The sequence below is a fragment of the Amborella trichopoda genome, chromosome 1, assembly GCF_054954075.1.
Source record: "Amborella trichopoda isolate Santa Cruz 75 chromosome 1, AtrichopodaSantaCruz75HAP2 v2.0, whole genome shotgun sequence".
Lineage (NCBI taxonomy): Eukaryota > Viridiplantae > Streptophyta > Magnoliopsida > Amborellales > Amborellaceae > Amborella > Amborella trichopoda.
The window spans coordinates 42,245,363-42,272,765 of NC_142336.1; the positions used below are offsets into that span (position 1 = coordinate 42,245,363).

Consider the following 27,403-nt stretch of genomic DNA (forward strand, 5'->3'; position numbering starts at 1 on the left):
TGATTATTTGGTATTTTAAGGGCATGTTTAGTAGATCACGCTTCTCTCCCTCATCATCCCAAATTGAGTTTCGAGATGCCAATTGTGCTGGACATTATTTACTATTGTCGAAAGTGTAAGAAACAAACATACCATTTAAATCTAATATCAAATCAGGGTATCTGAGATGCCTTCTACCTGTAGTAAGGTTATTTGTTTACATGGGTTACAAAGATACAAATTTCTCATGACAACTCCAACTCCAATTTGATATTCGAAGTTCGGTCCAGGTTTCCTTTAATTCAGTTTTCGTGGAAGCACAAAAACAATTAGGGAAATAGCCACTTAACCAAAGAAATTTGCTCATGAACATATGCATCTTTCTTATAAATACCTGTCCGCAGACAAAGCCACTCTCAAATCTTGGTCAACAAACTGATGTTCATGAATAAAGAACATCAGTGTGAGAAAAGCATGTTGGTAGTCACAGGGAAATAGTGTCATTTTACTTGTATTTCCATCTATTTCTGTAGTACATGGCTTTATGTACTCTATCTCTTTATCCATGGGCAAAAGAGGAGAGGAGTGCAGAACCCCAGAGAAGTGAAGCATAGTTCCTCACGAACTCGTGCATCTTCACATGTCCCACTTTCTTTGCACAAACTTCTTCTTTTTGTAGAAGTCGTAACACCCAAACCTCTATAGATGTTCATTTTGAAAAAAAGAATCCAAAATTAGTGTTGTGTAGAAGGTTTACAATCATGTTATTTAGTATACGTATGAGGAAAAAAGATGGCATTTGGAAAAGGAATTTAAGGTTTCAGTCTGGCTAGTTGGAAACAACACCTTAAGAGGCCTGAAACACGTGACTTCTCTCCTTGTCCATTTTATGACTGCGGTGAAAACCCAAGGAACCTTCTTTGAAGTGCATCAAAAACTAGGTCCATTGAGGGTTCCCCTACAGTGGTGGTCTGCAGAAGTCGATCATTGTAATTTTTGGATGCTACTGTTGTTTTACAATGCAGCAGAGGAACCAGTTCTGGCAATGAAACAGTATCTCATACAAGCTTGTAATTTTTGGATGCTACTATTGTTTTATGATGCAGCAGAGGAACAAGTTCTGGCAATGAAACAGTATCTCATACAAGCTTCGACTAACGTACTTCCATGTTAAGTAATCACAATGGAACCAACATAATTTTACATGCAATGCATTTCACACATGCATGTGCTCAAAAAGTACATATTCTTCAAAGTGAAGCATGTTCTTCAGCTTTCGCAACATGTAGAAGAAACAAGGATCTATTAAAATTTAAATAGAAAACATGACAGGAATAAAGGCATATACAATCAAGAATCAAAGTAAATCATTGAGCACTAGAAACAATTCACCAAGGATGACATGGATATGGTTGACAAACATGATTAATTTTCTGGAGCCAAGACAAATCATAAGTAGTCTTATACAAAAGATTAAAAACAAAAACAAAAACAAAAACTGCATGGCATACATAAAAGGCGAAACCGCAAAATAATGTTCCATGTTTGATATCAATGACATATATTTTCACTCTGTTCATATTAAAGAAAGCCAAAAGGTTCCATGCTCCCGTGGGAGCATATTCTGCATTTATTTCATCAGGTAAAACCCAATCAAGGAGTATTTTTAGGACCACAAATTTTGGGGATGTAAAGTCTTCAACCTATAGACTAACCTCAAGAGAAAAAAAGAAAGAAATTCCACTATATGCTTGAAAATAAAATGCATCAAGATTGAATAGAGACCATCCAATTGTTTTAGGGTGGGGTCCAAGTGTTTAGAGAACTCAAAATCCACAGTTTTTATTTTGAAATAAATCAAATAAGGATACTTAGTGTTTCCCAAATTTTGAGATCAAAAAATCCTCTTAAGTCTTCCTGGAGGAGGAGTAAATGCAGAGTATGCTCTCGCAGGAGCATAGTACAAGCGCTCTTAAAGTATTGCCAACAAGAAGTTGTAAACGTTACCAAGGTAGAGAGCCAAGGTTTTCAAAGCACCACATAAAACAAAGTCACAAGTGAAACAAAATAAATAATGAACCAGAAGTAGTAGTCCAAATTTGGCTCTCAATTACATTCACAAACCCAAGCATATTGGCCATTGCTAAGCTTGGAAGAAGAACTCCAATCAACTCTTCTGGCCTACTAGCTCAGTTGGTAAAAGGAAAAAGGACTTGGCGCTATACTCAGGGATCACTCAGGATCCACTATTGCGTCCATTTCTAAATTCATAAGTTATTCGAACTCTATGGGGGCAGAGGAAACCACGCGACATGAGGATGTCAAGCTCCTTCCTACCGTCACATTCGAGTCCCTCACCATTGAGGAGACTCCAAGAACGTTATTGCTTGGGCTTCCAAATATTCTTCCCCACACTGGGTCCTAGCTCATATTTTTTATGAGATTAACCGCCTTTGCAGGGATACGCAGGTCTTATGGAGGCATATTTGGAGGGAAGGAAACCAAGCGGCTGACACACTCGCTAAGGAGGGAGCGGCACAAGATGGCTCTTAGGACTGTTTTTTGGGATTGGTCTCTTCCCGTGATTGTGTGTTTCAATGTTCATAACAATATTACAAGATGATTCGCCTGCCTTTTTATGCTTCACCCTTGTTCTTTATAAGTCCTGCACTGGGTTTGTTTTGAAGTGTTTTATGCCCACAAAATGGAGGCAGAATTGCTTGGAAGGCAGCACATGGGAACAAAGAGCGAGCAGCCATTAGGAATTGGCCCTTGTCCTGGGTGGTCAATGTCGCAGAGCCACCATGTAACATCAATGATTCCATTCCTACCTGTTAACATGTCAAAAAAAAAAAACACCACAAAGAGCGATCGTCATATGTCCATTTGGATCATTCCAGAAACGTCCCAAGAGCTGCAGAGGACTAGCAAGTCAGTGTCACATGGACTTTGAGATTTTTATGTCATTGTAAACTATGAACAATTGCAAATCAAAATGATGCCCATCATCAGAACCACAGTCCATCCCCATGATCCAACTTTGGAATCTAAAGTGGATGCACTCATTGCTAACCGTGTAGCCATGCAAAAGATGCATGAGTGTCCTTTCATCATCTATCATCGTCAATGGGCATCCAAGACAAACTGCTGTTACTATGACAGACAAAAGTGGACTTGAGCAGAAATGCCACTCATCTCTACAGTCCACTAGTGATGACAGAAAGTGGATGGTCGGTCTGTGTACACCATTATTATACACATGCGCATGTACTTTTTTTAAACTGTTTATTTTGTGTTGAAGAGGAAGTATCCATTGTACAAGAAATGGGTAAACCCACAAGTTGGGTGCTCTGTATAAAATTTTACCACAAAGGAGAGTCCAAAAAATGCTTTACAGTAGCTCTTTTAGGTACACAAGAATGGTGATCCAGGAACTTAATGCGGTTCTACAAGGGCCCCATCTTGGTGCTGTGATACTGCTGCTTTAGCCAGGGCATCTGCTGCTGAGTTTGCCTCGCACCACGTTTGTCACCATGAAACAATAATAGGCCTACAAATATGGAAGATCTTGTCGAAGATGTGAGACAACCTCCAAGGGCAAGGGGAAGAGCGAGACGACCAGGAGATGACATTTTTTGCATCCCCTTCTATGATTAGAGTCAGGCCCCGACTGAGGTTGAAAATGCATAGCCCTTCGAGGAGCACGATGACATCTGCCATGATGGAGTTGGTGTGGCTGATGGATCTGGAGAAGGATGTCAGCATGACACCGAGATGGTCTCTAAAGATGCCACCAATCCCAGCTGGGTCTGGGTTCCTGAGTGAGCAACCATCAAAATTCAGCTTGACCAGGTTCGGGGTACACGAGCAGGACTTAAAATGAGCAACGTTTGCCAATTAAGAAGAAAATCAGCACAGGCAAGATGTCGGAAAAGGTTGTTGTTATTGGCCCAAAGGATAACCAACGATCTTATCCAGGCCTTAAGAGCTTCAATGGTGATCCTCTCTCCCTTAACAGTTCTGTTTTTGCACTCCATCCAAAGAACCCATAGAGTGGCTGCAATGGAGGCACACCACAGGAGGGAACCTGATTTCAACCATGGGACAGGGTAGAGATATTGGGTAAAGGTGGGGAACAGATCGCAGGGTGACCCATGACTAGTTAAATAGTTGGAGTATGTCTCCCCAGAGGGTCAAGGCCACTTCACAGTGGATGAAGTGGTGGGCATTGGCCTCCGCATCTGCCGTACACATTACACATCTGTTGGCGATGGGGACTCCCCTCCTTTGGATCTGATCGACAGTGAGAGATCTTTCAGATAGGGCAATCCGGGAGAAGACCTAAATTTTGGGGGGAATGAAGAAGAAACAAGCCTCACTAACGATAAGGGGAGAGAGGGATGTGGGAGAGGAGGGGGGATGGAGTATGTTGTAGAAAGAGGAAACTGAGAAGTGACCCGAAGTGGAGGGGGACCAGATTAGTTGAACCCCTCCAAATGCAGAGAGAAAGATAAGTGAAGAATAGAAATGGATGGAGGAATTCTTCAACCTCATGGTTGTTTACTGGCCTGCGGAAGTTTGGATTCCAGAAGTGACAAGAACCCTGGGGTACAAAGAGGTCAGACACCATGGATTCTGTTTTGAGAGGCACTTGGAAAAGAAGAGGCAACAGGTCCTTTAGGGGAGAACTGCCCAGCCAAATATCGTGCCAAAACTTGACCCTGTTGGCCAACCGGGGGTGGAAGTAAATGTGCGCCTTAAAAAGATCAAGGGAGCGGAAGGATAGATTTCCAGACCCCAGAGGATCTACAGGTGCTTGTGGGATCAGATAGCGTATGAGGTTAGTGACAAAGGTACTCGTGTTGGAGCACCTCAATCCATAGTTCGCTATCCTAGATGAGAAAGCGCCACCACCATTTACCTAAAAGGGCCAAATTATTGGTTCTCAGGTTGCAAATTCCCAAGCCTCTGGGTGCCTTGGTTGGCACACTATTTCCCAAGAGATGAGGTGAAATTTTTGTTGCTCATCCAGACCAGACCACAAGAAATTCTTCATGAGCTGCTCTAGACAATTTGCTACAGAGGCAGGCATATGGAAGAGGGACATCTGATAAATTGGGATGTTAGAGAGGGTGGCCTTGATGAGCGTGACTCTACCTGCCGATGATAGGAATCTGCCTTTCCAACCAGCCAGTTTCCTTTCAAACTTGTCCACCAATGAAACTCCAATGTTGCTTTCTAAGGAGTCCAATACTGAGGGGTAGGCCAAGGAAGGTGGACAGCAGGCTATTCACTTGGGCATCAACGGATACACCAATCATCTTGGATTTGGCCATATTGACCCTTAAACCAGTGGGCAACTCAAAGCACTTGAGAAGAAGTAAGAGGGAGTCCACCTGTTGAGTGGTGGCCCAGCAGAAGAGAAAGGTGACGTCAGCATACTGGAGTGGGAGATGACCTGGCCTTGACTCCCAATTTTTAACCTTTCCAGTAGTCCATGTTGGTGCATCCTTTCAATGGACCTGCTGAAAACCTCTGCCAACACGGAGAGTAGGAAAGGGGATGGGGGATCCCCTTGTCGAAGACCTCTAGAAGAAGGGAAAAGACCTCTCGGGGCGCCGTTGATTAGGATAGAGAAAAAGGGTTAGGAGATGCAACCTTTTAATCCAAGTCCTCCAACGTCTACCGAAACCCATTCTAAGCATCCAGGAGATTCCAGTCCACATGATCGTAAGCCTTCTCCCAATCAATTTTGATAACAATTCCAAGGATTCTGCAAGGTGTCTAGAGTGTATACATTCATTAGCCGCTAGGGCTCCATCTAGGATCTGCCTATCCTTGACAAAGGCCCCTTGTTGGGGGGAGATGACCCAGTCTAGGACCTCTTTTAAGCGAGAGGCAAGAACCTTGGATAGAATTTTATAAGAGCTATAAATGAGGCTAATGGGTATGAAGTCCTTAAGTTCCTCCATGCCCTCTATCTTAGGCACCAATGCAACGAAAATGGCTGTCAAGGCCTTATGGATAATGCCTCTAGAATGACATTCCTTGAAGAAGGATAGGATATCAGGATGGATGTCCAGAAGGTTTTGAAGAGTGCTATCGGGAAGCCTTATGGGCCAGGGGCTTGGTCCTGGCCTAGGTCGTTGATGACTTTGAAGATCTCGTCTTCGGTGAAAGACCATTGAAGCCATGCCACTTTGCCAGGTTGAATGGACCTGAAGGAGAGATCTGCCATCCTTGGTTTAGGGGCTGAGGGAATAGAGAAGAGGTCGCCAAAAAATTCAATGATCGCCCCTTCCACTTGAGAAGGTTGTCGTAAATGGAGTCTCCCACTTTAATCTGGGTGATCGTGTTGTCCCGCCTATGGCAATTGGTGGTTTTGTAGAAGAAGGCAGTGTTAAGATCAGCATGCTTCAACCTTTTAATCCTCAAACATTGATACCAGAAGATTTCCTCCTCACAGAGGAGGAGCTGGTATCCGATATGGGGTTGGGTTCTAAGGTTCCTCTTCTCACGGGATAGAGGCTGGTATTCTTCGACCAAGTCCCAACTGTGGAGAGCTTGGAGTTGCTCTTCTTTGGGACTCTGAAAATTCCATGGGATATGTCTACTCCAGGACAAGCAACATAAAACTTTGCCAAAACTTTCTATATATCTTGAATTGACGTTATCTGATGATGAAGATAATGCTTATGTCTATTCCAGGACATGCCTAACAGATCAAGAAGGCAGTCCAAGCTTATCATGGCGTTTTCACCCATCATTGAAGATCTCTTACATGTACACACATAAAATTCAGAGTTTTGATGAAATCCAGTGCAACAAGAGCTTGATTGACCACACCCAAATAATGCATCGATTCACACACCTTAAGCCAGATTAAAGATGTATATTACAACACAAAAAACAGAGTAAGAGAGTCATTGAATTGGCTTGTCACTGCAACTTGAAATTAGAACTGCACTGTTACAAGCATTTATAGATCTCTCTGCTATATGAAGCATGGATGCACCAAAGGGCACGCCATTGGGACATCAAAGGAAAGTTTGAAGCCCTGTAAGATCTCATCGTTTCATTGTGATATGCTCAGATATAGAATGCGAAGAACTTACAAGTTCAAAACTGATAAAGAAAAAGTGCATCTTATTCACAGATCAAATCACAGTCTAACAGGGTAGAAAAGCGTCATTTGGTTCTGCTTTCTTCATTTATTTATAAGCCTCAGGCATCTGCTGAAAATAAATATATCTTGACATAACACGACCCACAACCAGTAGGACTCATCCTTGTGCTTGAGGGAGATGGAATATCTTCCCTTCATAACCATGACCTGTAGTCTAGTCTTCAAGGAAGTTCTTTTTTCTTTGCCTAAGTGCAGTTATAAAGGAAAAAACTAGTCATGCCATTGCCAATAATTGATGCTACATCTATGAAGTGTTTGTTAAATATAAAGCAGAAATGCAACAACAGATATAAAGAATATGATGCCAACAGCAAGACCAAAAGATTTAAGTACCTACTCTCTATGGTCTCTTATTGAAAAAACTGAGTAGTGATCCAAGAAGAGAAATTGATTGACTTTAGAAAGAAATTACAAGAAATTCATAATCAGGTTAAATAATGGACCCTGGACCAGAGTGGCCCAAAAAATGTGACCACAACCCACATGAAAACCAAGCTCCATGTGCGCACATGTGCACACACACACAAAAATATTGACCTTACACGGAATTTGTTCATCAATCACAATTTTCTTTTTGCATTGTGCTCACTTGTTTGTGCATTGGGTGATCAGGTGTATTTAACAAATAAAACAAATAATCCAGATTATATGCTAGCCTAAGGAGATATCTCCTAGGGATGCCAAAAGGTTGGGTCAACACAACCCAGGTCCAGGTCTGCTCAAGTCCACTTTAGGGAAGCTTACCTTGAGGCCTCCACATCCACAGTTTCATTGTATGGCATCTAGCCTATTGAGGCATGAAAGGAGTGGCTATGTAGAATGCAAGATATAAAGTTCAAAAAATATCTTCTTTTTCTTTTATTAATTGTTGGAATTTCTATGTACAATTTCCATAAAAATAAAAAAAAAAACAACACAAAAATAAAACCTACCACAATCTAGGATCTTTTTAATACTTACTGCCAAAATAAAACTTTTATTCAAAAGTTAATTGAACTCGAAATCACAATTAGGAAATATGAATCAAGAACAGAAAAAATAAAATAATAAACTGGGAAGGCTTACTTGACTTTTGCCAAGGATTACCCCGTTAAGACTTCACACACGCCACACCCGATCACCCGATCCATGGCTCACTTGATCCTTAGATCATGCTGAATCTACCAATCTAAATTGGGAAGCACATTTGGAACACCCTTATCGGACATCTATGGGGATGAGAGCAAGGATTACAATTAGGGTTTCCTAGACCCTTTTAATCCTGTGGGATTTTCCACTCTGGGCTGCGCGTGCCCCCTTTCTCTCTTGGGAGGTCTATGCCACCCCAAATTCTTATGGAGGGTGGCATGCCACCTTAGAGAGAGAGAGAGAGAGAGAGAGAGAGCGAGGAGAGAGAAGAGTGGCATGGAGAGGAGAAAGAGATGGAGACAGCTGATATACTAAGAATGAGGGGGAGTCCCCTAGTTATAGGGGCCTAAAGGGCCCAAAGGTGTTCCAATCAGATTAGGTTTTAGCATTGTCTAGAATATTTAAGTACTATGTGTGGTGAGAGATAAATAATCTGAATCATTGATCTCTAAGACCAGCCATCATGATTTAGAGAAGATATTTAGGAACCTTATCCCATAAGATTTGACCCATATCCACTTCTAATCCATGTAGATTATAATTAATCAAAATATATCTCTTGATTTATTTAAAAAATTCCTTTTTAATCTCATCAAGGGATATTTAAGAATTTCAAAATAAAACAAATATGGTCCAAATAATGTAGATCCTATAAAAATATCACAAAAGATTTACTTAAAAAATATCTATGAATATTTTTACCTAACCAAAAAAGATATTTTCTGTAATAAAAATGACACCCTCAAGATACCCCAAATTAGTGAGAAAAATGGGGCATCACTCTATGTGGGGTGCGTGGCCCATGGGGGCTCCACGTCCCACACCATGTGGACCCCACATGTGTAGGGGCTGCGACCTTAGCCCCCCCACGTGGGTCCCACCACATAAGACCATTATTTGAAAACCACCCCTTTTTAGAAAAAAAAAATTCAGAAATAACCTTTAGGGAGCATTTATTCATTGAAAATCAATTTTAAAGCTCTAAAAAATCCAAAAAACACATAAGCATAAATATGGTTGAAAACAATATTTTTAGGGTTAAATAAAATTAAAAAAACATAGAAATACCTCTAGAAGTGGATTGATATCAATAGGTCAAAAGTGACTATCAAAGCACTCCACCAATGCCAAAATCCATGATCCACAACGGCCTTCTCAAACCAACCAAGCGCCCATGACCTGTGCTGAGGCTCATGATTCGCCCGTCAAATTTAGCCATAGCATATCTCCCATGTGTTCAAATGAAGATCGAGTGTAAGACTGCCAAGAGTGACTGGAAGTGGTTGGTTTCCCCAGCTCACTTTTGGCTTCCCCAGTCCCAATGGAAGACCTAGGTAGGTTGTGGGGAGATCCGCCACTTGGCACTCCCAATTAGGAATGATCGCTCTTATTTCTGCATTCATTTGAGCAACGCCCATCATATTAGATTTTTCCATGTTAACTTTGAACCCTGTCGCTACTTGGAAGCATTTAAGAAAAAGCTTGAGGGTGTCAATTTCTCTAGGAGAGACGTCAAGGAGCACCAAGGTGTCATCTGCATATTGCATGTTCAGATGTTATTGAGATACACATATTTCATGTTCAGATGGATATAAACATGTCCATACGAGTAATCCAACTGGAAATGTGACTGGAAACTTATGGTACAAAAACTATTGGAAGATCCAACTGGAAATGTGACTGGAAACTTATGGTACAAAAACTATTAAAAATCTTCCAGTAGATAAAAGTTAATGAAACATTGGTAGAAAAACTATCAAAAATCTTTCAGTATATAAAAGTTAATGAAACATTGCAGCACACAGTTATATAACTAAGAATGTACTCTTTTCCAGGAATGACCTTACCTCCAGTAGTTATATAAGCAACAGTTCCAGGAGTGATTATCATTCCCTCAGCATCATTCCCAGCTCTTGCTTCAGCGATCACAGGATATTCACCTGGACCATCAGCCGCAACAACTGCAAAACTGTCCTGCAAAATATGTCATAAGTCGCAGACATTCTCAATGATATATGAGAAATACATCATAGATAGAGCAAGAGAGAGAGATTCTTGGAAATTCAGGCAATTATAGCATATCATAAGCTTTACAACTTAAAAATAAGAAATTTTAATTCCTAATTTGAATAAAGATGACAATTACAAACAACGAAATACCAATGATTCTAGCACTCTTCACTCATATTTTTGAGAGACATTTTATTTTCCTTTTTTTTGAAATTGATGACAATACATTACTTTATAGATAATAAAATTGAGGGGGGAATGAGGCAACCAGGTCAGGTGCTCTGCACTCACACAAAAAGTACATACCAGAAAACAAAAACACAAAAAAAGCCTCTTTTGTGCAAAGAACTAAGGCCTGTACATGGATCTAAATACAGTTATGAGAACGATAAAATACAAAGAGAAAATTAGAGTCAAACGAGATATGGGAAGAGAGGAGGTACAGAAGAAAATGAAAAGCATAGAGAGGAGAATATTGTTGCTTTTTTTTTTGGCAGGGGACAGGGTGGGGAGGAGGGAGAGGGAAAGAGGTAGGTTGGGGTAAAGGTGGGAAAAAGGTGATGAAATAAAAACCTTATAATACCAAACCACACCTCAGACAAACGAATGAGTTGAGAAGACAAAATGTCCCTTCTAGACAACAACGATCCCCCAAACAACCTAGACCAGCAGAAAACCTACCACTGCCAAAGCCATACAACAACTATTCCCAGTTAATTCACCCAAGCAAAGTGCCCCATGTCACCCAGAATTTGCCCATGTGGATCCACATCACACACTCTCTCTTAACAAAGCTAACCTTTAACCCACCTACTCTTTGCAGAAACAAGCCTCCAATCAAGCCTATAATGATCCCGATGGCCAAACTCAAGAAAGCCCAGTAAGTATCATCATCATCATCATCATCAGAGCTATTTGGGGTTAGCTATACGAATTTTGGTCTACCATTCTGCTCTATCAAGGGTCATATCCTCAGTGAGGCCAAATGTCCAGATATCTTCCTCACTGGTTCCAACCATAGCCTTTTGGGTATACCCCTTGCCCTTTTTGAGCCTTCCACTTCAACTAACTCACACCTCCTAACAGTTGCTATACTAAGCTGCGTTGCACATGAGTTCTTCGAAATGTTTCATTTTGAATTCTATCCCTTCTTGCCTTGCCACTCATCCATCTCAACATACTCATCTCAACTACACTCATCCTATGGGTATGTTCCTTCACTACCCAACATTCCCCTCCTAAAAGCAAAGCTGGTCTCACAACTGTCCTATAGAACTTGTCGTTCAGCTTCATTAGTATGTGGAGATCACTTAGAACTCCGGCTATATATTTCCACTTCACCTATCGAGCTCTAATTCTATGTGCAATATCTTCCTCAATCTCTCAATTTTCTTGGATTATCGCCCCAAAATATCGAAAGCGCATTATTTTTGGTATTTCTTGGCCATCAATCTTAACTACTTCCTCATCTGTCTAATCCTATTATTACTAATCTTGTATTCCATATACTCTTTCATAGTCCACTAAATGTTAAATACTTTAGATTCTAAAGCATCCCTCCAAAGTTCTAACTTTGTGTTGACATCATTGCGGGTCTCATCGATCAAAACTATGTCGTACAATATACACCATGGTACCTCATCTTGTAGGTGCCTAGTTCAGTCGTCCATAACTAAGACAGAGGTATGGGCTCAACGCTGACTCATGATGTAGACTCATTGTCGCTGAAAACTCACTTGTCTCTCCACTAGTTATTGGAATACTAGTTAGTGCTCCTTCCTACATATCTCTCACCAAGTCAATGTAGTGTTTGGAGACTCCTTTCTTTCTAAGATCTACCAAAGTAAATCTCGAGGTATTCTATCATGAGCTTTCTCTAGATTAATAAAGACCACGTGGAGGTCATTTCCCTTTGCCCTAAGCTTCTCAATCATCTGCTGAAGTACGAAAATAACATCAGTTGTTGACCTCCCTGGCATAAAACCGAATCGATTTTTTGATGCACTCGTTTCATGCCTTAGCAGTTGCTCAAACACTCTCTCCCACAACTTCATAGTGTGGCTCATAAGTTTGATCCCTCAATAGTTCACATAATTTTGTATGTCTCATTTGTTCTTGTAAATAAGTATCATAATACTTTTCCTCCATTCATCTATTATTTTCTTTGTTCTCGATTCCTTGTTGAATAGTTTGGCCAACCTGTCAATGTCAATCTCCCCATGTATTTCCAAACCTCTATCAGGATACCATCTGTACCTAAGGACTTTCCTATCTTCATCCTCTTCAAATCTTCTTCCACTTCTGATATCCTAATCCTATGAATGTATCTATGACCTCTGCTCTCAAAAATCCAATTGACAACGAAAAATCCCCGACAGCAGCTTGCAGACCGGGTCAATTAATCCATTTGTCCCCCCCTGGCTCGCCCATTCTCCTCGACACTATCCCATTCCCTGTGAAGCGGCCAAAACCATCCCAATTTGAAGAGAATATTAGTCAAGAAAGGGATTCCCTGTTTCAGTTGATGACGCTCGTGGGGATCATCGATCCTCCCATAAATGACCTAAAGGAGATCAATGCTTGGGCCAAGAGAGCACCGTCCCAAACTGAAAGGCTCTACAAGGTTGGTGCATTACAGTAGCCCATTCTTTTCCCTCCCCACTCAAGAAAATGCCTTACAGGTGTTGAAATCATCCTTCGTCTGCAACCTTGGCATCCATCATTAGGTGCCTCAAGAATCCATAAGACATGGATGTTCATGGCATCCTCTTCCATAAATGGAAGATCTAAGTCTTCAAAGAGATGGTAATAGTTGTAAGTTCTTAAAGGAGAATTGGAAGTTTATAGGGGTCCTGCCTCCAATTTCTAGCAGAAGTCCTCGAACCAGCCCTGATCCCAAATCTATTAGACTAATTTTGCTCAATCAGAGTTTCTGGTTGCATAGAACATTAAAAGGGTAGCAAGGTCCAAAGGTTGGAGTCATCAAATCAAGTATCAATACAGAGAGCAGATAAAGGGCAATTCAAAGCGATCAAAGGCAAGTAGGTAGTTGATCACTGGAAAGATCTCAGAACATGAAGAGCTTGCTTGAAATTCGAAACTCCAACAACTAGTGTTCGAAAATTCGCCCCCCGACTGCCTAGGCGAAAAAATTTAAAGAACGCCTAGGTGTTGTCTGGGCGGGGTCGTTATGCGCCATATCTTTGGGCGCCCGCCTAGACAGGCAATGTGCCGCATCAGCACTAATGTCTGGACGCCTGCTTAAGAGCCGCCCCGTGATGCTTTGTGGACAGGTGGAAGAAAACCCTCGGTGAGGGTCAGAAAATGTAATTCCCCCCCCCCCCCCTTAAAAGGGGGGAAAAGGGTTTTGGGGGGTATTCCAAACCCCCAAAACAAAAAACATGGCCGAGAAAAACCACTCTTTTGTGATTTATCGAAAGATCGATAATTTTTTTATTTTTTTTATTTCTTCCCAAAATAAAGGCAATTGTTCGTGGGTGGATATGGAGCTTCTAGTAGTTGACCCAATAGATGAGGTTTGCACCGACATCCATTTGATTTTAATATTTTTAAAGTATTTTTATATTTGAAAGAGGGTTTTGATTTTATTTTGCTACAACATATTATGTTATGAATCATATGTTTTTTCTTTTACTTTTTTTTTCCTTTTACTTTTTTTTTTCTTTTACAATATATTTACATGTTTGTAGTTTAAAGATTGATTTTTTTGTGATTAATTAAATTTTTTCTCATTTGGACAATGAAATAGAGTATATATTTACATTTTTTTTATTTTTCCTTGCTGCCTTTGTGTATTGTTTCAAGTCTAGACTTCTAGTTTTCTACAATGACATTTGGGATTTCAAGCATTTTAATGTCTTACAAGTTACAATCTCTTTGAAACTCATATCATTTGTAAATTTGTTATGTGATTGCAGTATTGTAATGTTATATTATGTTTTCGTTTATTTCACAATCACGAGAAGTTTGGGGCTCTAAAATTGCCCTAAGTCCCTAAGGCTTTATGCCCTAAGAACTACCCTGTTTTTTTTGTTTGGGGTGGGGGGTTCCAATTTTGGTGAGGGCACTCTATCTCTAGGCAGGTGCCTAGGCGACCGAATCCGCATTTTTTAACATTGCCAACAACATAACAAAAGATGAAGATGACTTGGAGAAAGGAGAGATATGTTGATCCAAAGAAAGGTCACTGCCTGTTTACTATGGGACACAAGCGCACACAAAAATTTCCATCTCCCAAACATTCTTACCATCATCATTATGAATTCCCATACAGGTCGTAACCCCAAAACTCGAAGCTTATCAAAATTCAATTTCCAATCAGATTCCTAACCACACAAGAGACCAATCCCCACCATTGAATTCCCAGACCTTGGACAAGTCAAATCTGCATGCGACTCATGACTGAAGGAAGACAGATTCCCTAGTCCCATCGATAATCCCCTTCCCGTGCTACCCTGCCAGTCACCACCTATGGATCATCTAAATTCAAATCCAAATTTCCACCACTCCTGCCCAAATTCAAACATTAGTAGCCCCCCACAAATTCCAAGAAAGCCACGCTCAAACACTACTCAGCCACTATCACCCACTTTCAAGATCCAAATGCTAGTGAGCTGCTAGCGAGAAAACCAGAGTAATTACTGCCCTCTGCCCCTTGCTAGATGGCCGTCGATTAGATGGCCAGCTCAGATGGCTCCATCAGTAACTTTTGCAACATTGGTCCCATCAACGACCATGTTTGCTCCACTTGTTACCTCTTCTATACCCCCTCGTTCCCCAAGAAATGAGCACATCCTACAAGAGCCTTCGAATGGATGGCCAGGATGGCCCAAATCAGGCCATGAGCACTGACTGAGAGATCAATGGCCAAAATAAAGATCATTGCGCCGACTCGAAAATCATTGACCAGTATCATCCCATGTGCCATGCAAACTAAAGCCCCAATCCAAAGAACGTTATTTTTATCCCCAATAATACCCCTCACCAACCTCATTGATGATCAGCCCCGATCTTGCCACATCCAGTAACTTAGAGATTCCTAGGACTACCAGCCCCATGGCAGACGCATTACCAAACCAAAGATAGATGGGAATTGACAATCTTGCCACGACGATGGTCCACCCTCTACATGTTTTGGACTGATGTGTGATTGCCAACTTGCCACGCAACCCATTTAGACAAGGCCCAGGATGCATCTCAACCGTCCACCTGCTAGATGGGGTTCCAATTGGTTTTACCATAATTACCAGGATCAGATTGGCCATCAAAGCGGTAAAAGGTCTGGTACAATCAAAACTAGCTCAACTAGAAACAACAAAATAAGAATAATAGTGTGAAAATATAAAATATAGTAGAAGAAAGTTTCTAAAATTTGTTTAACCGGTCAAAACCACACAGCAAACATCGGCCAAACATTGATTTTGACTAGTTTTCTATCAAACTAGGTTTTTGCCTCAAACTAGATTGCCCAAGGCACTAGTCAATGGTCCGACTGATCAAACTGGGTGGTACAATTCGGTCTTGATAACTATGAATAATACCACCCATGTATATTCTCTCTCTCTCTCTCTCTCTCTCTCTCTCTCTCTCTTCATGGCCATCCCTTCTTTCTCTGTCCCATCCCTTTCTCCCACCACTAATCCTCTTCCCCTTTCTCTGCCTTTCTCTCATTTCTCCTCCCCACCCTCACTCCGATCCTTCTTTCCCAAAATGGTGTCGTACTCATTCATGTCTATTGAGTTGTAGGTGTTTTCAAAGGTAGTATCTCACTAGCCCCTCTTGCCTCTTATTGCAGTCACCAATGCCCCCTGTCTTTTCCTTCATGGCCACTTTGCCCCTCTCCTTCTCTCAATACCTCATGACCTGCTTCTAGCAAGTGACAGTGATTTTAGTCCCACGCTCTAACTCTCGGGTGCATCCTTCCTTTCTACAAGTGTTATCCACTATCCCATACAAAAAACCTCTTTGTTGGTCAATTGTTCTAGTCTCCCTCCCCCAATGCCAAAACCCTTTTCAAGCAACTAAGCCAAAACATTCCTTGAGTTTCCCTTGAACATCGAAAGGTTTTCTTAAGAGGCACTTCCCACCACCATCTTGTTCCTCCAAAGGTGTCTTTGTTTCTAGTACCCCTTCTCATCCCAAGGCCTCAAACATGTGTCCTCTAAATCCTCCTGGTATTAATTAGATCGTCAATATTATAACTCCTATTTTCCTAAACCCCTAGCCCTGGGAGACACCTGATAATATATAAGTTGATCCCCCCTCTACGACAAACTACATGCCGTCAGATGTAGGTTCATCCACATTAGAGGACCCAAGGGAGATTGAAAGGATAAATCAAACGTAAGGCAATATTTTCACATCCTAAGTGTCATGGGCGTTGTCTATAACATCCCCTCCAACGACATCAGCTTTGCTCTGAGGAGTAACGCTAAAGGGAAAGGCGAGAGAGAACTCAAAGGCCACTCTTAAATTATTGACTATGAAAACACAGAAGATCAATCCTCTAGACCTCCTACCCTGGCCTCTTCCTCTTTGTAAGAGAAAAAGCTTAGACGTTTGTAGGGATGTCTCCAAATCCCTTTGTCCACCTCCAAAATGAAAGTTTTGAAATGGAACAATTGGTTCTCAGCCACCTTATCAAAAAAGAAAAACGCTAGAGCAGTGTTTTAAAATGAGGCCGCATCATGCGGGATGCGCTCGCATCCGCATCGCGAACTGGCGCATATGCGCTTTTGACATATGCGGCCGCATACGCGCTGCATCAGGCCGCATCGCGCCGCATCTATTTCCGCGGAAAAAATTATCTATGGCCTTTTTTAACTTTCAAAGTTTAGGGAAACTGTTTGGGGGGTTATTATACCCCCTAAACGAAGATTTCCAGCCACTTTTGTGGCTTTTTTTGCATCAAATCGAGGGAAAAAAAAATTTGGCGAAAATTGTTTTTCATCCAAATATTCGATTTTACGGTTGTTTGATGCTTGGATGTTCATTTGATGCCTCCTTTGATTGTTGATTTGGGGATGTTAAGGTGAATTTGTGATAAGAAATTGGGGATTTAAGAGGCCGTGAAGAAATCGAGCAGTACTTCACAGAGTCGGTAACATTTTATTCCTTCTTGTACAATAATATTGTTATACTTATTTTTAGGGCAATGTCTTCTTCCCAATCTTCTAGTAACAAGGATCCGGCTTGAAAATATGCTAAACTAAAAAATCCGAAAGATAGAAATTGTGTGATATGCTTGCTCTGTGGAAATACTTATATGGGTGGTATTTTTCAACAAAAAGAGCATTTGGCTGGAATTTTTGGGAATATAAGAGCATGCCCACAAGCTACAAATGATATAAAAAAGGCGATTAGAGAATATTTGGATGGATTGAAAAAAGATAAAGAGAAAAAAAACAAGAAAAGAAAGGAATTACTTGATGATATGCAATTATTTGATGATGATGATGATGATGATGATGATGATGATGATGATGATATGTCTGAAGTTGCTATGAGGCAAAGGGGTACTCATACTCCAACCTCAAGAGAGAGGGTTATAAATATTGGTGGTAGTGCTGAGAGAAGCACACCTCTCTTTAAGGGGCCAATGGATTCTTTTTTCACCCCTATCCCCGAAATTGTGGTTCAGGAGAGAGAAAAAAACAAAACAAACCACAATTGACAATAAATATAAGAAAGAACAAAAGAAGTCGGTATGTAAGTGGATTGCAAAGTGGATTTACATGGCCGGCATTCCTTTCAATACTACAACTCTGGATAGTTTTGCAAGTATGGTCCACCAGGCAGTTGGGCAATATGGCCCAAAACTTATTCCTCCTTTACTAAATGAGGTTAGGGAGCCATTGTCGAAGGATGTTGTATTTGATGTGAATAAAATTTTGATTTCTCAGAGAGAAGGGTGGAAGAAATATGGGGCCACTATTATGTGTGATGGTTGGCCCGATGGAAAATCAAGGGCATTCATTAATTTTTTGGTTAACCGCCCAACAGGTACTTTTTTTGTTAAGTCTATTAATGCATCAGACAAATCACATGATGATACATACTTATGTGGCTTGATGGATGAGATTGTCGATTTTGTTGGGGAGCAAAATGTGATACAAATTATCACTGACAATGTTGCCAACTATGCTGCAGCTGGGAATTTCTTGACTTTGAAAAGGAAGCATATGTTTTGGACTCCTTGTGCAGCTCACTGTGTTAATCTTATGCTTAAGGAAATGGGTACAACATCTTTATTTAGTGGGGTGATTTCAAGAGCTATGTTTGTTGTTGGATTTATTTACAATCACACCATAGTCCTAAGCATGATGAGGTCTTTTACAAAGAAGAGAGAATTAGTGAGATTGAGTATCACTAAATTTGCCACATCATTTCTCACTCTTTGAAGCATAGCCAAGCAAAACAGTGCCTTGAGGACCATGTTTGTTTCAGAGCAATGGAGTCAAAGTAAATGGTCAAAGCATAAGGATGGGAGAAAGTTTGAAAAAATTATTCTGAATACATCTTTTTGGAGTCAAATAATTATTGCATTGGAGGTGGCTCACTCTTTAGTGAGAGTGCTTCGACTGGTTGATGGTGATGCAAAGCCCACCATGGGCTACATACATGAGGCAATGACTAGGGCAAGAACTGAAATAAACGATGTTTTAAAGGATGATGAAAATATGCGCAAGGCTATTCTTGAAATTATTGATAGGAGATGGGATACCCAGCTTCACAGACACTTCCATTTAGCCGGTTATTTTTTAAACCTATCTCTTCACTACAAGCACCCATCCATTGAGTCAGATCGTGTAATAAATGGTGGGTTCTTAGATGTGCTGGAGAGGTTGGTGTCAGCCAAAGATATCCAGGATGAGATCCAGAGCCATGAATTGATTACGTTCAAGTTAGCCTTGGGAAACTTTGGGAGAGATATTGCCACTGAAAATAGGGACACTACAGATCCTGGTAAAGGCCAAAAGCCCAAAAATAATCTTACTTGTCTCTTACTTTATGTATAGTTCCATTATTTATTTTATACCTTTAATTTTTAACTATATTCTAAATTACAAAATATTATACAACTGCATGGTGGGCATTATATGGAAGCGAGACACCAAATCTAGAACATCTCGCTATTCGAGTGTTGAATCTCACATGTAGCTCATCTGGTTGTGAGCGCAATTAGAGTGCTTTTGAGCATGTAAGTCCTTTACTCCTTATTCCTTAATCCTTATTTCTTGAATTTCAATTTTCTAATCTAAAATCTAATTTATCTGATTTCAAATTTCTACCACAACTCCATACAAAAAAAGAAATAGGTTGGAGCAGAAAAAGTTGAATGATTTGGTTTATGTGCGATATAACACGCGGCTTAGGGAGAGATATGAAAATCGCACGAAAGTCAACCCTATTCAATTATATGAAGCTGATGGTGATTCCAGAAGTGAGCAGACCATGGATCCAAGACAAGAACGTGTGTTTGAGGGTGAGGATCTTACATGGCTTGATGTCGAGCTAGCAACAGGGGCTAATGAAGAAGATCAACCTAACACTAAAGCACAAAGGAGTAGAGGAGCTGTTGGGTCTAGTCGCACTCGCACATTAGCTTCAGAGGTCGAGGAGGAAGCTAACTCAGAGGAGACCGATGAAGAAGAATACATGGAGGCCGTCGAGGATGATATTCATGAAGCGCATGACGACTCTCAAGATGACTTGTCTGATTGATAAGTGGTTTTAGTGGCATTAGAGGTTAAATTATGTTTGAGCGAATGGAGGCAGGAAGTTCTTATGTTGCATATCCCAAAAGGCCAATACAGTCATGCAGCTTCCCACCTACCTCTTATCTAGGTACTGCCATTATACAAAGGGACATTGATTTCCAATATAGTAAACTTACAAATGAATACTTCGATAGTGAAGGAGACCCAAGTCCAAGTTTTAACTTATAGTGGAGAAATTTACAAATGAATCAGAATACTGGAGTGAGCTTTCATTTTCAAAAATATCCACGTGTATTGAGAGAGAGAGAGAGAGGTGGCAGGTGGGGGGAGAGGATGCCTAACATATTTCCATGATCTGGAAGAAACCAATCGGACTTGGCAATCCCTCTCTAATTTGGCTTGGGAAATGGTTTGCGTAGTATGATGCAAAAACAGAAGAAAAGTGGTGCTGTAAATTGATAGAACCACATAAAACTAATTCACGCCATAGGCATCCGAGGTGCTAAATACCACCAAGGCATTGAGGATACTACACATTCCCCTAATCTATTTGCTACATCATTAGTCTCTCTAATAACACAGCAAGTGCTAACCATTGCAGAGTGGCAAAGATGGAGAATATCTTCAATGAGGTTCACTAGTCTTCAAGCATGTGCCTTACCTTAGCACACCCAATGGATGTTTGATGAGTCCTCCTCCAAAAAGGCAGGTCTAGAGATAGATTATGTAAAAAAGCTTAATTGGTCAAGATGGTGGTGGCTTCAACAATAGTGGCATTGTAAAGCCCAACAAGCCATGGGTTCTAATAAGGTCAAACAAATAGCCTCAGAGCAGTCTTTAGAAAGTCCTTCAGTGCTAGTTGGGCCCGGAGTGTCCATACCATTGTTAGAAAAACCAAGCAATCTAACCGCTAACCGCCCAGTTAGATCAGAATCGGCCAGTGGCTGGTTCCGGCTTTGGGCGATTTTGGTGATCAATCGGTATTTTTTAAAAACAAAATCAAAAAAATATACATAAATTCCCAAAAATAAGGAATTTGATTTGTAATGCATTTTTTAATATTCTTCACATTATGGTAAAGATTAAAAATTGTTTTTGTCATTAATACTCACTTTAATTCAAAAATCGATTCGTTAAAATCTATTTTTTTCATTAATTTTCAACTTCATTTGAATGTGCTTTATTTTAATCATTCTTTATATGTTTTTCATATTTTAGCAGATTTTTTTTTTATCTTTTTTATTTTTTAACAAGTTTTTGACCGCCCGGGACTTGCCGGTTAGAATGGTTAAATCGGCCAGTTTACCGATTAGGCCGGTTAAACCGCTTCTAGGCCCATGTCCGGTTAACCATTCCGGTTCGGATTTGCAAACACTGGTCCATACAACTTGTCAATAACATTAAAGCTTTGAGGTGCCATATTGGACAGACCCCCAAAAATAGTCTTGAGATTCAATGTCAACCACCAAGTACCAGTCACTAACAAAATTTGGGGGCCTGAAAACTCGAAAATCCTCTCCTGCTAAATCCCAAGCAATGGCTGGATCATGAATCCACTCTCTAATAGTGCCAAACAGTGCTTGTTCCTCACTTTTCATGGGCTCCATAATATAGCAGTAAATCAAAGCTTCAGAAATAGACACTATCTCCAGCTGGGAAGTAAGAATCCAGCAGCAGCACAAGAGGTGATTCACTGAGAAAGGCATCATTTCCCCATAAAATGGTGAATTCCCCCAACGTAATCAATTCTAAAAAAAGATAACTCCAATATTCACAAAGCATATTTAAGATGTCTTGTTACTAACTAAATGGTAAAGATATTAGAACTACCAAGCATAAATCTGGGGAACTTAACAGACTTGATAAAATCCTAGAGAAAACTTTCAACAGTCATGTGGAATGGTTAAGAATCTTAAGATTCTTGTCATGCTACTTCTATTTAAATTTATGAAGGAGACATGCTTTAATTACAAATAAAAGCAAGTGAAATAGAGTACTGCAAAACAACATAATTTCACAGTGGCATGGAGAAACAACGGATTTTTTGTCACTGAATTAAAGAGGATTTAGAAAAAAAATTGCTAGCGGAATGACAATGTATGTGTGAGAAATTCACAAAAACAAAAATTTGGTTATCAACCATATCAAGTAAGAAAATCCTACGAATTTGAATACTTCATTGATTAGACTTCTCGCAAGCCAATCAAAAGTTCAAGACTTAACTCTGATCAATGGGCTCTCTTTTCATTGACAGCCACCATAATTTGACTTTTCATCCAAAATATTAAATATAAACGCATTTCTGCACTGTCAGTAAAGTGCCCAACATCTAGTCATGCAGACAAGGGGGAAATGGTAGTCCCATTCAGTGATGTTATAATGGTGCAAAATGTAATAATGCCCGTATGAGCTGTTTCATGTTACCAAACAAAAATAAATAAATAAATAAAACCTATGAAAAGGAATATTGTAAGAAGACTCTCAGCTTGTAGCTCTACCAATAGGAACCGCAATTTGGGAATCACTTTTTGAATATTTGAGACATATTACCCCATTTCTTGACATTTAAAAATTCCAGCCTCGCACCAGATTTCATTTAAAGTAACGAACAGAAAGGAAGTGCAACAAGAAGTGAGATCACTTGGGTGCAATTGTGCATTTCTTTAATGAGGTTCTGTCCAAACGAGAAAGGCCGCACCCCATACAAGAATAATACCTGCAGGCAGAGCGATATTTATCAATGCAAATGTTTCAATCAGAAGACCATCAGAAATAAATGTTTTCAGTTTTCCACCAGAACTTATATTATCCTTATTTCAGACAAAAATCGTCAATGGACAAGCAATACACGAATTAGTTGCATAGTTTAACTATTTGCAGGTGTCCGGAAGAAAAAGAGACATGATTTTTAATAAACAATAAATACTTATTGAATATCAACTAAACAAGCTAATAACTATCCCTTGATCTTTTAAAGAGAAACCACTAGGAAAGGAAATTTACCAGTAGATCACATGACCAAGTACAACACATACCTCACGAGCCCCAAAGCCCGATCTTGATGCACACATTTAAATGTGTTGTGCTCATCTCCTGGTACACCGGAGGAGCTCAAATATCTGAGTATCTTTTGGACTGCCCATGCCATGCTATATCACCCATGACATGGAAAACCCATGTCTATGAAACAGCTTTGGGAACCAAATGGATTCTAAGAGGTGCCCAATGAGACTTCCATGGATGAAATAGCAACGAAATCTCTATCCTATATGGCAGATTCTATACCCATGCTATGATATACCTGCAGGGCTTCTTTAAAATGGCCCTTCTTCGTCAATTCAACAATAAGGGTATGATAGGTACAAGCCTTACTACGGAGACCCTTTTCTGACATTTCCTCATAGAGATCAAATGCAATATTCAACTGCTTCTCTTTGCAATATTTCGTTATAAGTATGTGGTATGGTACATGGTCAAGAGGCACATCCATTTTCTTCATCTTAACCAAAAGCTCATGGGCTTCATGCGTTTTGCCACTTATGCAAAGCCCACGAATCAACTCTGTATAAGTGAATGCGTCAGGGTGGTACCCTCTTCTTAACATTTCATCGTGCAATTGAAATGCAAAATATACATGACCAAAACTACACAACCCATTTATAAGCAGGTTGTACGTAACCACATCAGGAAGAATCCCATTTTCAAACATCTCTTCCTTCAACATGAATGCTCCTTGAAGATATCCTTCCTTCACATGAGTATGAATAAGGGCATTGTAGGTGAACAAGTTCGGCGCCACACTTAATGCTAACATATGATCTCTCACCTCATATACAAGCTCTATTTCTCCACATCTTCCATACCCATCAATAATTAAATTCCACACAAAAGGGTCAGGAAGGATAGAATCATCTAACATCTTGTGGAGAAGCTGATGTGCTCTGCATACATTTCCGTGCAAGCAAAGGCCTTGAATAACCAGTGCATAAGAGATGTGATCAGGTAAAACACCATTAGAAGACATTTTAGAGTGCATGATCCATGCTTCTACCAATTTCCCTTCTCTACAGTGTCCATTTATGAGAGTATTATATGTCACAATGTCAGGAGAAATTCCCTTCTTAAACATTTCAGAGAAGAACTTATAAGCAAAGCTCATATCGCCTCCCATGCAAAATCCTTTAATAATAACATTATATGAAACAACGTCTACCAAGATGCCTTTTCTCAACATTTCATCCCATAATTCACGAGCCTTAAGCATATTCCCTTCCCTGCAATGTCCATTCATAAGAATGGTCATAGTGATCAGATTAGAGGCCTCGTGCTCAGTTAGTATCTTTGCTAAAAGCTTATTAGCATCTTCCAATTGGCCCCTGCTGCAAAGGGCATTAACAAGTATATTACAAGTGATTCTGTTGGGTTTGATGCCATTCATCACCATAAAATTTAGAAGAACAAAAGCACCATCTATATAATTAAATCTACAGAACCCATCAACTAATGTATTATAGGTGACACAATTGGGGATCAACCCGAATTCCATTATCTCTTTCAAAAGCCTATTTGCCTTTGCGAGATATCCCAGTTTGCAGAGACAATTCATCATGCCGTTATAAGTACCAATATCAGGAACAACAAGCAATTTTTCTCTCAACCTAAGAGCAACTTCTACCTTGCCTTTGTGAGACAACGCCCTGATCAAGCCAATGTGCTTGCAAATATTGGGGTCAAATTTATTCCCTGAATAATCAGTGTACCCATCCCCTGCACCAAATTTCTTCAACCTATGTAAGGCATTGTTTTTTACACATTTTTTCTTCAGATCGAGAATCCCCTCGTTCATCTTCAAAAATCTCACCAATCTATTGTAATAGTGGAAAGGAAGAATATACCCATGTCTATTGATCACACCGACCACCAAAACAACTTCCTCAAACATCTGAACCCTTACCAGAGAAACAATAATCGTGTCCAAAATCATCGGTTTTACAGAGTGATTGACAAGGAAATCAACAGCTTCAATTAGAAAAGACTTACTGTGATTGAATATGAGCCTTTGGATAAGAACGAATATGCCACTTCTCAAACCACCATTGCTCAAAACCAGTAACGCTGTGCAATAAGTCTCAACTGAGTGCTTGAATCCTGGTTGGTCAGAGACCCATAAAAAGAATTGAAGAACCAAGTAGTGATTGCTAGAGAGTTTAGATAGAATAAAAGCAGCCATTGATGGATTCATCGAAGGAAACTCAGTTTTGAGAGAGATCCACTGATAGTTTTGGACCAAGTTGCAGGCCCGGTCGATAATAGAGATTTCAAATTCCATAGAAGAGACAGAAGGACGTGAGAAAGAGGAAGCATATGGCATACGGAGGAAACCCAAATGAGGGGGGATAGAAGGAGGTCTGAAAAGGTGGTGGCCTTGGGCGTTGAGGGGGGATTTGAGGAGTTTTCTCATTGTTTTCTCTCACTTTTGTGATTTGGAACAATGCAAAATGATGGGTATAAAAGTTTTCGGAGTGAAGATTGTGCACAGTGAGGAATGAGTTGGTCGTGGAGAGAGACAACCTGCCATTCACCGATTTCTCTTGCGGGCCTGCTTATATAAAATAAATTGGTGATATGGTAGGCATGTAAATTAAATATTAATGATTATATAAAATTTTAAACTGAATAAAATTATTAAAAAAAAAAACAATATATATATATAATGTAAAAAGAAAAGATTGGGATTAGCCCACGCATACCAATTCAATGGTTCAATTGAATCTAGATCGATCTGACGATAACTGATGTTCGATAATACTTGAATTTTATTTCATTTTCTATAAATTCAAATCACTTGTAATTTAAACGTGTGTTCTTTTCATCAAGACGAACCTAAAAAAAATATAAAAAAAAAAATTCGTGAAAAATAAAATAACCAAAATACCCTCAAAACTTTTTGGGGGTATTTTGGATAATTTATTTTATGCAAAATATTTTTTTGATATTTTTTGCAGATTCATCTATTTTTTATGAACATACGTTTAAAATTTCAAATAATTTGAATTTACAGAAAGAACCTAAAATTAAAATACTACCGGACATCTGTGATCATCAGATCGGCCCAGATTCAATCTGAACTGTTGGGCTCATATGTTCATAAGAGCTAATTGGCTAATCCCATCTTTTTTTCATATATATATATATATATATATCGTTCACTGTAATATTTTATGAATCCTTCTTCACTATTAGATAATAATGAATTTTATATTTTAATTATATTATCTTTTAACCTACTCTAAAATTAATATTGATTATATTAGTAAATATATTATTTATATATTATTCTAGAATATTAAAAAATAAAAATATAAAAACATATCAATAAATTTTAAAATATAATTATAGTTCTATTTATAATTACATTTTGAAGTAATTGTTTTTAAAATCAATATCAATTATATTATTTGGATGGAAGTGAGAGATAGATATAGATATCTATGGGTATACCAAAGAGAAAAATAGAAAATGAATTATCTTTTTTTTATTATTGATAGATACAAGTATTACCCTTTTTTTGTTTTATATAGTAGTATATTATTAACTCATATAATTTGTATTTTTAATTAATTATTTCCTATTTTATTTTTTGTATTTTAATTAAATTATTTTAAAAAATAATTGAAATTATCTTTAATTGTGCTATTTACTTATAAGTATCAAAAAATTAGAAAAAATGAAGTAATATAAACATGTCGTCACATGATACATGGAACAAATAACTTACACTTTTTAGTTTTTAAAAAATCAAAAATCTCTAATTTTTGGTTTTTTAAAAACAAAAATCTCAAAATTTTGGTTTTCTAAAAACCTAAAAATCTCAAATATTTGATTTTTCAAAACCAAATATCTCAAATTTTCTATTTTTAAAAAATCCAAAAGTATCAAAATTGCTCGACCCAAAATCCCCTCTAAAATTGAGTTCGTAAACTATAGATCTTGTCATAATATGGAAAATAGCGATAGTATAATGGAACATATCCAATAAGTCCCTTCTTTCCACAAATTTAATGGAGAACTTGCAGCCCAGCTACCCTATTGGGTAAAGATATCCATAAAATCGAAATAAATCAACTTAATTTAAAAAAGAAAAAGGTTTATATAGAGCCCAAACCCTGAATAATCAAATTAGAGCCCACTTCAAAAATTTCACCAAAAAAGGTTGTTTTAATGCTCAAATATCTTCAAATTGATCATCTCGACATAAAGATGCATGGACATGAAAAAAAGTAGATTTCAAGTTTTGAAAATAGTGCATCTTGTGACACATTTTTAGACTATCAATGTTCAAGATTTTCATATTTGTATA

At 39.1% G+C, this 27,403-nt stretch overlaps 1 protein-coding gene across 17 annotated transcripts; it reads right to left on the reverse strand.

Moving 5' to 3' along the window:
* Window positions 1-68: 68 nt before the first annotated feature.
* LOC105421937 (uncharacterized) lies at window positions 69-25,641 on the reverse strand. Of its 17 annotated transcripts, none has more exons than XM_088865977.1 (6): window positions 23,079-25,641; window positions 22,594-22,759; window positions 10,141-10,267; window positions 9,362-9,827; window positions 826-1,018; window positions 69-676 (listed from the first exon to the last, which is right to left on the reverse strand). In XM_088865977.1, the coding sequence occupies exon 1, from the start codon at window positions 25,502-25,504 to the stop codon at window positions 23,309-23,311; it is 2,196 nt and encodes a 731-aa protein (XP_088722103.1). In that variant the 5' UTR covers window positions 25,505-25,641; the 3' UTR covers window positions 69-676; window positions 826-1,018; window positions 9,362-9,827; window positions 10,141-10,267; window positions 22,594-22,759; window positions 23,079-23,308. The 17 variants fall into 17 exon arrangements, with proteins under 17 accessions (XP_088722103.1, XP_088722113.1, XP_088722117.1 ...); XM_088865987.1 differs by having other exon boundaries at window positions 69-678; window positions 826-950; window positions 23,079-25,636; XM_088865991.1 differs by having other exon boundaries at window positions 69-678; window positions 10,141-10,262; window positions 23,079-25,630.
* Between the last annotated feature and the right edge of the window lie 1,762 nt (window positions 25,642-27,403).